The sequence below is a fragment of the Schistocerca gregaria genome, chromosome 3 (assembly GCF_023897955.1).
Source record: "Schistocerca gregaria isolate iqSchGreg1 chromosome 3, iqSchGreg1.2, whole genome shotgun sequence".
NCBI classification, from domain to species: Eukaryota; Metazoa; Arthropoda; class Insecta; order Orthoptera; family Acrididae; genus Schistocerca; species Schistocerca gregaria.
The window spans coordinates 257,932,378-257,945,454 of NC_064922.1; the positions used below are offsets into that span (position 1 = coordinate 257,932,378).

Here is a 13,077-nt window from a genome sequence, read left to right on the forward strand (position 1 = left end):
AAGAGTTTGTAATCCCAGATTTTAATTACTGACAGTCTGCTAGTCGATCAGCTGGGCCGGAAACATTTTGTGAATGTGGAAATAAAATATCTCGAAAAACAGCTACGGGATATTTTAGCAACCTATCAGCATTTTTAGAATAATTTGTATTATATTTGTCATGACGGTTGCCTACCTCTACCAGAACTTTCAGTTTGAAATAATTTTGCAGTACAGTTCATATTTTGTTCCAGTAATTATTTTTTGTTGATTCGCTTATTCATGCTTCGACAAGTTATGTAAACTGTGACTCAGACATACTGCCACTGCTTATCAGACAGGGCAGAACAAGTGAACATATGATAAACAGTGACAGTGATTGTTACAAAGCACAGTTTACGTATCCAGCAGAGGCATGAGAAAGTGGAATGAACGGAAAATGATATACTGTAAAAAGATATCAACTGTACTGCAAGTATCAGACAGCCACATAAGAATCAGTGAAAAAAAAAAAAAATTGAACCACTGACGATGGAAAAACTTCGCCAAAACACGCTCGGGCGTTAAACAAGAAGTTGTGTTTGCTCAAGGCGAAAGAGTACTTCCATAATGAAAAATATGAGCGTTTGAATCACTGATATGACGGTAGTGTGCTAGTTTCTTAGTAATTTCCATTGCTTAAATTCTACTTGTATGTGTCTAACACTTTTAGGCCACCATGCTTCTGCGTCGAAGCTGAAGCTAGCTCGTCGAAAGGTAAGGTATGCGAGTGTAATTAAATCACATAGCCAACGAACCGCATTTGGTCGCGCGTCGCACACGACAATTTAATGGCAAGTTACGCTCCTCCCGCATACGATGTAAATGGAAGTTGCAACACCTTACGTCCGAGCCGATGGTTCAGTGAACCAAAGAATCTCACTTCTGGAACCCAATCAGGATTGCTCCCAAGTCTTGGTTCTCTCTACCGTTGCAGCGCATTTATTGGAATATTAGAGATAAAATTTGTAAGTTTGCTTATAGCATAATAACCTGTTAGGCAGCATGATGCACCGCAGATCCTACTGATGGCACCGTGTTTACAACACGTTTTCACACTACACTGTGCTGCACTGACGGTGCTGCCCTCAAGCTGCGTGGAGAGGAACTACGGCACGAGGAGGGTGCAGCACTTTTTTTGGGGAGCGCCGACAGATGTGGGGGTCTCCAGCCGTTAAGATGATGCGGGGGGTGGGGGGGTGGGGGGGGGAGGGGGAGGGCGGGGGGGGGGGGGGAAGAGGGCGTGGGGAGCTGCTCTCGTGTAAATAGATGTTGCTCCTCTGCCCCCATTAGAGAAATCCCAGTGTAGTATCAGCTGGTCCATTAAGATAAAATGAACGGCGAAATAATTCCGTCCCACTAACCGTTATTTAGACAGCGGAAACAATAACGATCTAAAACGAAACAAAACAGATGCGTCTGTTAATCACAGAACGCAGATAATTGTCTATTTTGACTTCTAACCGCGCATATGACAACTTCTTACTATTTGTTTATCGGGAAGTTACGCGACAGATTCTGAACACACATGGGACGTACACAGTGCATACGGTGGTTACAATTTTTTATTTTATAGTTGTAAATTCTTTTATGTGGGAATGTGACAGCATGCTTGAATACTGGTGTGTTTTTATAGTGGCTTTGATCTCAGTGTATTTGGTTTTTCGTGAATATACAATTCTCATTCTACTTCTATTACATACTGTGCTAGTTTTTCTCCTGAACAAATTCGAACCGGTTTTTCTTGCTGTGAAATAGACCTCGGGAAAGATCAGTAGAATGCCGGATCACGTGGGCCCAACCTGATCCTACGACTTATCTTAGAGGATAGACTGAAGAAAGGCAAACTTATGTTTATAGCATTTGCAGATTTGGAGAAAGCTTCAGAAAGTGCTGAATGAAATTGACATTCTAAAATTCTGAAGATAGCAGGGCTAAAACACAGGTAGCGGAAAGTTATTTGAAACTTGTATAGAAACCTGACTGCAGTTTTAAGCGTCGATGGGCATGGGAGGAAAGCAGTTCCTGAGAAGAGACTAAGCCAATCTCAGATGTTATTCAATCTGTACACTGAGCAAGCAGTAAAGGAAACCAAAGAAAAATTTGGGGTAGGGTTTAAGGTTCGGTGAGGAGAAATGAAACCTCTAGTATTTGGCGACAACATTGCAGTTCTGTTAGAGATGGTCGAGAGCTATGAAGGGCAGTTTAACGGAATGGGTAGCCGATTGGGAAATAGTAAGATAAATAGCAGAAGAACAAGAGTAGAAGTAAAGCAGTGTAATTAAATCATGCAAGGCTTACGGAATTACGAGCGTGTGCTGAAAAATAATGCCTCAAAATCTTGTGTGAAAAAAAGATTTTAAAATAAAATAAACCTTTGTTTGTCATGTCAATATATTTCCCAACATAGTCCTCCTGGCGGCAAACATGTCTCCCAACGAGAGAGCAATTTGTTGATATCGACACTGTACATTGAATGTTGACATAACCACAACGTCACCTCTGTTTGCCTCTCTACATCACTGTCAAAGTGAAGCACTCGAATGTGTTCTTCAAGTCTTGGAAACAGATGAAAATCGGATGGGGCCATGTCGGGACTGTATGAAGGACTATCGATGACTGTGTACCCAAGGCGTCGGATTTTTGCATATGTCGCAGCGCTCGAGTGTTGTCTAGTATTGCCATACTGAAGGAGTGTCTTACGTGTGGGCGAATTCTGCGAATTCGTGACACTGTTACAGCACTGTTTCTCACGCACCGAAATAGTTACGTTACACACTGCGATGTTACACGCTACTTTTGGGACCTTTCTAGCAGCACGGGGCTGCAAATACGTAGACAAGAATAAAGATGTAGAAAGTTAATGTTTGTTTTATTTAAAACGTTTAGACAAAAAATTAGGCGGCTTTCGTTTTCCGCACGCCCTAGTAGACAGGAAATGAGACAAAATAAAAGCACTAGATACGTTTTACTATTTTTGCTGCAGAATAGCTGATGGCTGAAGTAGAGACGATACAGAACGCCGACTAAAAATAGCGATAAAAGCATGTCTCAAAAATAGCAATTTTTTAACAGAGTATAAATTTAATTATTAAGATATATTTTCTGGAAGTATTTGTGTTGACTGCAGCCTTGTACAGAAGTGAAACGTAATCGATAAGCAGTTCATACGGTAAGAGAATAGAAACGTTTGGATGTGGTGCTACAAGAAGAGCTGATTGAACAACAACTCAAGCGGTACTTAACCGAATGAGATAGAACTGAAAGTTGTGTCAGAATTTAATTGAAGTGTGGGATCAGTTGGTAGGATGTATCCTGATATATCAAGGAAGGAAATGTGTGACTAGAAAATGTAGAGGTAGTTCAAAGGTTGAATGCAATTTGCAGTTTCAAATGGACTTACGGGAGTGCAGGAAAGTAGTGAGACCTAATTTTTAACTACCAAAGTTTTCATTTTTTCCAGATGATACTGTCCCCTCGTAGGTAGTTCCCTTCCGCGACGCAGCCGTCGTTTCCAGTCTTGCTAGCAGCGCTGAAAGGCTTTAACTGGTAGGGCGTTTAACATGTCGGTCAAATTCTTTTGAATGTTATCCAGAGTCCAAAATCACGTCCTTTTAAGACACTTTTCAGTTTCGGGGAAAAAAGTCACAAGGTGAATAGAGCACCGTGGAACAACGAGGACGTCTTTTGAGGTGAACAATTCCAAGATGGAAATGGCCGTTTAACATGGGGCGTTGTTACAATGCCGCATCCACTTGTCTGCCATGTCTGGTCTCACTTGATTCGTCATTTTCCTGAACCTTTCAAGGACCTAACTGAAAATAATTTTTTGAAATTTTGTCCTTCAGGAATAAATTTGTTATCACGATTCCCTCAATGTCCAGAAAGCAAATCAGTGTTCTCTTAATCTAATTTGCGATGAGATATCTTAGTGTGGCACTCCTCACTTTGCCGCTTTGTCTCAGAATCGAACTCAAAAACCCAGGAGTCATCATCACTTGTCAACACACTACTGAACCATTCGTGATCATTGGAAATCACGACAGGAAGATCAACATACATGTTTTTCGATTGTCCTGCTGCGTAATTGTGAGGTTTTACGGGAACAGACTTTTCGCCAATGCAAAACTTCAGTCAAAATTTCATGTACGGTGAACATGTTTAAGGGAGAATGTAATCGGTTTTGATCCACGAAATCGATTTTTCGAAAACTTTGTTGATCTACGCAGTTTAATCTATGTTGTGTGTGAATTCTATCGTAATAGCAGGTTTAGAAATGTCTTTAAATTGTTAAACCGATGAACTCTGCACTTGCGGCCACTCCCACCTTTTCGGACACATGGGAAACTGCTTGCTTCAGCGGAATTTTTGTCAGTGTGGAGGCTATTTTCTTTCGATATCTTTGGCTTACATCTATATCTCTGGTTGACACCTGTACCTTTGCCTGAAACTTTCTTGCATGTGTTTTATTTACGTTCTGACAATACTAACATGAACACACATTAGTAGGTGGAAGGATGAATCGCAAACCTTTACGTGGAAGCCAAGATTTATGCATAATGGACGACGGAAAAACCGTGTCTTTAGGAAACGAAGGTTTCTTCGAAATCGGTTTACTAGCAAAAAAAGAGGAAGCAGCTTGAAATGAAGAACAACTTAACATCTTAGGTCATCAGTCCCCTAGAACTTAGAACTACTTAAACCTAACTAACCTAAGGACATCACACACATCCATGCCCGCGGCAGGATTCGAACCTGCGACCGTAGCAGTCCCGCGGTTCTGGACTGTAGCGCCTAGAACCGCAAGACCACCGCGGCCGGCGAAATGAAGGACATAAGCTCTCATCTTCAGCATATAAACTTGGAACAGGAGAATTGTACAGGTGCGTGAATGATTAAAAATTTTAGATTTATACATTAATATGCCTGAAATGACTTTTTAAATAAATGTTTATGTTTTCCGTTACATTTTCCCCGTAAGTATAACAGGTCACTTATCTTTATTAAATATTGGTCTGATCTCTCAAGGGCACGCACACGTTCAACGTTTTCGTCACTTTTTGAAATTTCTCTCACTGGCGAGGTTTTCGGCCTTGCGAAAGTGATTTGTACCGTCGAAAACTTTTTTGGTCAACACAAGTACAACACAGCGTCGCCATATAGCTCGCAATGTTGTAAGCTTCATTACTTTCTCACACACGTCGTAGGTGGTACTAATCAGGCAGAGATGTAGAGTGTAGCACAGGATAGAAAAGCGTGTAGAGGTGCACCAAACGTCTTCGGACTGAAAACCCCCAACATATAATACAGGGTGATTAAAAAGTCAGTATAAAGTTGAAAACTGAATAAATCACGGAATAATGTAGATGGAGAGGTACAAATTGACACATGCTTGGAATGACATGGGGTTTTATTAGAACCAAAAAATGTCCTACAGATGGCGTTTCATCTGATCAGAATAGCAATAATTAGCATAACAAAGTAAGACAAAGCAATGATGATGTTCTTTACAGGAAATGCTCAATATGACCATCATTCCTCAGCAACAGCTGCTGTCTAGGAATAATGTTGTGAACAGGACTGTAAAGCTTGTCCATAGTTATGGTGAGGCATTGGCGTCGGATGTTGTCTTTCAGCATCCCTAGAGATGTCGGTCGATCACGATACACTTGCGACTTCAGGTAAACCCAAAGCCAATAATTGCACAGACTGACGCCAGCAAACCTGGGAGGCCAAGGATGACGAAAGTGGCGGCTGAGCACACGATCACCACCAAACGACTCGCGCCAGAGATCTTTCACGCGTCTAGCAGTATGGGGTGGAGCGTTATCGTGCATAAACATCGTACGTCCAGCACGTGTTTGTCAACCAGGCTGGGGATGATGCGATTCTGTCATATTGGCGTACCTCTCTCTCACTCGTCGCGGTAGCAGTTTTGCTGTCCAGCGCCATCGGTCGGACATTTTGTGAACTTAGTTTTTTTGGTTGTAATAAAACCACATGTCATTCCAAGCATGAGTGTCAATTTTTACCTCTATCTACATTATTCCGTTGTTTATTAAGTTTTCAAATTTATACCGGCTTTTTGATCACCCTGTATTTACTTTCAAGATGCGTTTCACATTTTGTATTGAAGTACCTTCACTAACTTTTTTATTGCTTGTCTGTCCTGCCAAAATCTGCTTTTCGTCTCATCTGGTCATATGTTAGAGAACGCACTTCCACTTGAGTTATGAAAAAACACTCTTTATATATATATATATATATATGGTTTTCTTGTTTTCACAGTGTTTTGCCTTGACTAAATGATAGGAAATTTTTCACTGCCGTTGTGATTTTCTACGGGAACTGCGGTGCCATTTGTTGTTAAGGAATGTTTATTTTCTTGACAATAAACGCTGAATAAACAGTTCTTGCAAAAAAATAGTCAAAATATGAATGCCAACTAAGTTCTGCACATGGACGCAAGAATAGGAAAATACCGAAGTTCATATAATGGTATAAATACTGGAAAGAGAATAATATGTCTTCGAAATGGATTAAAATTGATGTAGCTTTGTAGAAATACAATTTCCTTCTCGTAAAGTAAGATGGGAGAAAATGTATTGGTTCACAAGGAACTCAGAACATTTGGAGGTGAACGATAGCGACTTAAAAATTCATTGAAAATTCTTGACAACATTCCGACACGATTAAGTAATAGCGGTGCTACGCGAAAAAGTGACTTCCTTGCGTGGCGAAAGGTGGATTTAGTAAGGTCTGCATTCCAAGGCAAGCCTTGCAGTACTTTCGAAGTAGTTCTGTTTTTGTATCTAAGCGACAGTGAACGATTTCGACAATTACTGCTCCTGAAACATGTACATTGTTTGCAGCGAAGACGGTAAAACACGCCACATTTTCGGTGGGAAGGTAGAAACATTCCCGGGCTGAAAAGTTCCATTGCTAAGGCTGGCGGGAATTAAACAATAAATTTGATCTGCGCAGTGGTTTTGTTTTAACGGTTTTTGTCTAGGTGGTAGAATTTGATATTTTTGGCTCCTATTGATAAACACGAATACACTGTCAATTTTTTCTTGCCATGTTTATGGCCAACGGCAATTCTCTCAAAACTGGTAAAAATTCTGCGTTTTCTTCACTTCTTCATAGCCCGTTTTCCTTTGTCACTTTCTCCTAAAGCTTGCAACAGTTCCAATTTTTAGGGTTTGAGTGACTGGCGTTTCCGTAATCCCTTCCACACTAATACAAGACATACGCAATCTTAAGGTGGCACGTTTCATTGATTTACCTGGGCTACTTGTTCACATAGCTTTGACTCAGTATTACAGATTCTCCACTCTTTTCATTCCGTTAACTAAATTCCTGGCAGAGTTATTTATAAAATAGTGATTTGTTGTAATTTTCAAGAGCCGAGTTTCATAATTCACAATGCAGTTTTTGAATGCTAATCACATCTACAAAATTCAGTAAGTTCAGTCTCTACCACCGTCTCAAGAAAATTTAATTTTGTGATTGTGTGTCGCCGCTATGGGATTAGCTACGCTACGGGAAGCATCATGTGCATAGCATTGCAGTTTGTCCTTGCGTTCCTCTTTAGCAAGGGCTTCGTTTTCTTTATCGGGTTTTCTGCTGCGCTGTATTTGGGGTGAAAATTTGATAGGGTCGCTTTAACATCAGTCAGGACACACTAGAATCACCCACAGTTACGACTGTCTATGAAAATTATCATTGCCGTCGGATTAGGTAAAGTTCAGTTAAGATTTTGATTTTCTTGTTAGGCAGTCCTATTCTTACAGTGCAGTGTGTTACATATTCTCCTGTTCACTATTTAGTATTTGGCACTATATTTAGCCAGTTTGCATACGAAAATTACAATGCATTACAAAGTATTTTGGAGATTTTCCAAATTTTATTTGTGCTTTGATGTAGGATTTATGCTGTTAGTTTTGTGTGGTCACTGTGAGAGAAGCACTGTGACGTCACGCGTTATAGCACTGTTCGTTATACTGAACAATACAGTTTATTCCGTACACAGTTTTACGTTCCCAAATTATTTTCGGTGAAAGTTCACTGCAATAGAGGGTACTGTTTCCGATGGATTTGGCGACTAACAGATAGCTTATTCGTAAGCACGCCTCTTGTATTGTTCAGGTTCACGTTACAACACCGACACACGAAAAGAAAGAGTAAGTAACCAAGTTTTCAAACACAAAAAAATTAAACAATGACGACATGGGCTTCATTTGTTTTTCTGCACGTAAGTTTCGATACTCTGTGAGAAATATATGTTTGAATGGGTTCCTACTAGGAGACAGGAAATGAATGAGTTAAAAGTTGAAAAAAAAAAGAGACGTTGGCAAGGGGGGGGAGGTTTGCAAGGGGGGGGGGGGGGGGGAGAGCAGCAACCCTTCCCTTGGTGACTACTGCACGGCCGCTGGAAGCAAGTCACAAACCCGGCTGGACGGCGCCACGTGCGCACACACAGGTGACCACTTATCTGACCAAGGCCGCAGCCTCCGTGGCGCAAGACACCCAATCAACATACCTCACATCTCTTCCGCATTTCGAGTAATTTCGTCCAAAATTTAGCATACGAATCTATGTTACCGCAGATTGGTCACGCACGATAGCCATTTGAACCCTTGTCGGAATGTACCAGGTGTACCGGTATGAAATGAGCGTTTAGATACAAATGTGTCGATAGGGAACATTTGTTGTGAACGAGTCTTAATTTCTTTTGTTTGCTTGGTATGACATCTGTCAAAGATATTTATTATACATCAAGCCATGGAACAAACATATGTTTTCATCGTGTTAACGATGTCGAATTTTGTACCAGAAAGTGATCTGCGGAAAACAATTTTTTGTTTTCATTTGAAAACAAGTGCTGCAGAGTCGCATCGAATGCTTGTTGAGGCATATGGTGATCATGCTCTATCAGAAGCAACATGCAAAAGAGTTTCAACGGTTCGGAAATGATTTTGATGTAAGAAATGAAGAAAGTGGAAGACCACCAAAAAAGTTCGAAGACACCGAATTGCAAGCAATATTAGATGAAGATGATGATACTTCGAGTCAGAAGCAAATGGCAGCAATGCTAAATGTTGCACAGAAAACAGCTTCTGACCGTTTGAAAGCTATGGAATAGATCCAAAAGTGTGGAAAATGGGTGCCACATGAATTGAATGAAAGACGGATGGAAAACCGAAAAACCATTTGTCAAAATTCTGTTTCAAAGACATGAAAGAAAATCAATTTTGCATGGAATTGTTACTGGTGATGAAAATGGATTTATTTTCAGAATCCTAAACGGGAAAAATCATGGGTTAATACGGGACAACTATCAACATCGACTGCAAAACCAGATCGATTCGGCAAGAAGCCAATGATCTGTGTTTGGTGGGATCAGAAAGGTGTGGTGTATCATGAGCTTCTAAAACCCGGTTAAACTGAATACTAATCGCTACAGACAACAAATGATCAATTTGAACTATGTATTGATTGTAAAAAGACCAGAATGGGCCAGAAGACATGGCAAAGTAATTTTTTTGACACGACAATGCACCTGCACACAGAGTAAAACTGGTTCAGGATACAATCAAAATACTTGGCTGGGAGCTGTTAACCCACCCGCCGTATTCACCAGACTTGGCCCCTTCCTACCACCATTTGTTTTCATCAATGGGACACGCATTGGCGGAGGATCACTTCGACTCCTGCGAAGAAGTCGAAAATTGGATGTCTGATTTCTGTTGGCGTGGGGTCCACAAATTGCCAGAAAGGTGGTCAAAATGTATATAAAGCAATGGTCAGTACTTTGAATAAAATGTTTTTACGTTTCAATTCAAAATTACTGTTTCATTTTTACAACAAAAAAAAAACGCTCATTTCATTATCTGTCGCTTCCCTAGTAGAATACGAACTGCGATAACGAAACGGAATTTTACACGAAACCAATGTGCGATTTTAGAGAGATGCCACTCACCTTGGAACTAATGTTGCTTAAGCATGCACGTGCGTTCAGGGCCGGCCTAGAGGCAATCCGTTCGAATCGCAGAGTAGGAAAAGTCCTCGTCGCAAGTATTTGGTCATCATTGGTAGGATAGATTACGGCGTAAATTGCATGGGCACAAACTTGCATTCCAACTTCATTGTTAAATCCAAACTCTGTGCGTTATCTCAGAAAATTAAGCAACAATATGTTTCCAGAATGAGATTTTCACTCTGCAGCGGAGTGTGCGCTGATATGAAACTTCCTGGCAGATTAAAACTGTGTGTCAGACCGAGACTCGAACTCGGGACCTTTGCCTTTCGCGGCCCAGTGCTCTACCATCTGAACTACCAAGCACGACTCACGCTCCATCCTTCCAAACTTTACAGAAGCTCTCCTACGAACCTTGCAGAACTAGCACTCCTGAAAGAAAGGATATTGCGGAGACATGGCTTAGTCACAGTTTGGGGGATGCTTCCAAAATGAGAAGTTTGGAAGGTAGGAGACAAGGTACTGGCACAAGTAAAGCTGTGAGGACGGGGCGTGAGTCGTGCTTGGATAGCTCAGCTGGTAGAGCACTTGCCAGCGAAAGGCAAAGGTGCCGAGTTAGAGTCTCGGTCCGGCACACAGTTTTAATCTGCCAGGAAGTTTCAACAATAATGTATTGTTGGTGAACCGTCCATCGGATGGGGAAGTTAGGTTCGGCGAATCTCTCAGTGATATCTGAGAGTAAGCTAAGTGTTTGTCTTTCTTATGGTCATCAACAACTTAAGCATTCATATATACATAATTGTTACACCCAAGAAAGAAACACACATCGAAATGGAAAGGTGCGAACAAGGTGTTTGTACCCAATCAAGGCGGCTGTGCCCCTTGGTGGCTTCCAAGTCAAGAAGCTATCAGATACCTAAATTTTCCAATGACTTCTTGCTTTATACGCTAAGTAATTTACCTCTGTCTCCTTAATGCCATATTGTTTAAGAACGAAAAGGAAATTGACAAGAAGTAAAACGAAATTAATATCCTTGAACGCATTTCTTAAGAGAAATATCTGGGAACTATACAAGAAAATTTTTTCCCCTCATACTGCCATTATTCTGTACACGTTAAGTTATAATTTGTTCAGTTTGCCCCAGAAGGAATGATCAATTTTTACGGTTATGGCAGGGACGTTTATTCGAAACAAAGTGTAGTAAAAATTGGCTATAAAAATGCATAGCTCAATAGCTATGGGCAATTCATCTTTTATACTGTGAAACAAATCTCTTCCATAGACTTTATATAGCTAAATTTTTCTTGAGACATGAGTCACTGTCGCAAATCTCTTCTATTGCAAGCTCTCTGGTTCCCACGTATTGAGAGGCTGTAGTACGGACCAAAACAAGAAAAAATTTCCAGTAGAGATGGACACTAAAGCGCATACCTTAAGAGCCATGAGCACTTTTTCATTTTCGCTACAGTGAAATACACATTTTCTGCTGAAGAAATGCTCGCAACTCTTAAGGTATTCGTTTTGGAGCCCATGTTTACTAGACAATGTTTTCCTGTTTTGGTCCATACCTTCTCCCAAAATTCGGAAAGCAAAGAGTTTGCTGTAGAATAATTTTATTTCACTGTGTTGAAGACTAGAAAATGCTCAAAGCTCTAAAGGTATGCGTTTTACACCCCATGTTACTGGACTGTCTTATACCTGACTAAGGACCATTTCTTTTGGTACATCCTGTACAATACTCTTGGACGTTATCACTTAATTTGTGATCCTTTCCAACATATAGCATCACATCATCGATTATGCCTACAGAAGCGGTATAGTATCTCACATGTACACTTCTAGTACAAGTAATTTGCGTGACTTGTAAAAAAGGCTCAGGAATGCGTAGTACTGAAACTCTTCTAATAGTTTTAGAACTGTCGCCATTCAGCAACCTTAAAGCAATAGCAGACTACTAGCACATCTGATATCACGCAGCTGGTATCAGAAGCAGCAATGCTGTGAAGACCGCTTACCTCCGGTGCAGTTCTGTGTTCAGGGAAATACGAATTGTGAACGTTTCGACTTCCACTACGAGATCTGTAACGTCTGAGACACTATACGCCTATAGTCCAAACACCGCTGACCTGTCTGTAAAGGCGATTTATTATTGTACAAACTGTATTTAAAGACAGATCGGCTCTGAATGTGAACTAAGGTCTTTCAGAACTCAACACACTAGTGACGTATACAAATTCATCTACACCACAGTAAAAATAAATAGAAATATGAAAGGCCCTTCAGAGGAAAGGTGAATATTTTTACTTACATGTTGGCAAAAGAAACCGGGGAAATTGGTTTTTAACATCAACAACCAGGGAGTCAATCAATGCATTTGATAGTATACTCAAGTTCTTATCTGAAACGTGTTTCCCAAAAAAGAGCTCAAGAAAGTCACTGTTGTGCCAAAAAACAACAGCCAGTGGGAATCATCTATCAGAGGATTTAGTCAAATTCTGAAACATCCCAATGACGACGGAGCTGAAGTTCTGACAGGACGAGCATAGCAAAGAAAATCGCTCTCATCCTTTTCGTGGGAAACATGCAGGCATTCATTTTAACGAATTTACGGAATCCAGTGCCACCCCATTCGGTGTTCATAATTGAATGTGAAAGGGTGTTGGGTGATGTGGTCTAAGCTCCTAAACACTGGAAAATGTGATGCGCGATGTAAGACATACCCAAGCATTTGATAGCGGGCGAGGTAAAAACAAAATATGCCTAATGATAACACTATAGCAGGTACGGAAGCAAGGTACTGATACATCACGACGAGGTGAAACCGTGTTAGGCGATGAGGTCCCGCCACACAATCCTTGGCATCGTTTAGCGATGTGCAAGACACGCTGAAAGGTGTCACGAGCTCCGCACTATGTGTAAAAAAGCCACCCATTCATAGCCCTGCCAGTCCACTGACTTGCTCACCAACCCATCCTACTGCTTGGCAGACCCTACGAGGAGGAGGAGATTAGTGTTTAACGTCCCGTCGACAAGGAGGTCATTAGAGACGGAGCACAAGCTTCGATTAGGGGAGGATGAA

The 13,077-nt window shown here is 40.9% G+C and overlaps 1 protein-coding gene across 3 annotated transcripts in view; it reads right to left on the reverse strand.

Moving 5' to 3' along the window:
- The window catches only part of LOC126356204 (zwittermicin A synthase ZmaJ), a 133,537-nt gene that overhangs the window by 71,518 nt on the left and 48,942 nt on the right, over positions 1-13,077 (reverse strand). The window contains exon 1 of one of the 3 annotated variants that reach the window (XM_050007010.1): positions 1,012-1,112. The exons of the other annotated variants lie outside the window; for them this stretch is intronic. Within the exon in view, the coding sequence (XP_049862967.1) occupies positions 1,012-1,025 (14 nt within the window). The 5' untranslated portion in view covers positions 1,026-1,112. Of the gene's footprint in view, positions 1-1,011; positions 1,113-13,077 lie in introns of those variants that run through there. 3 annotated transcript variants of the gene reach the window in all.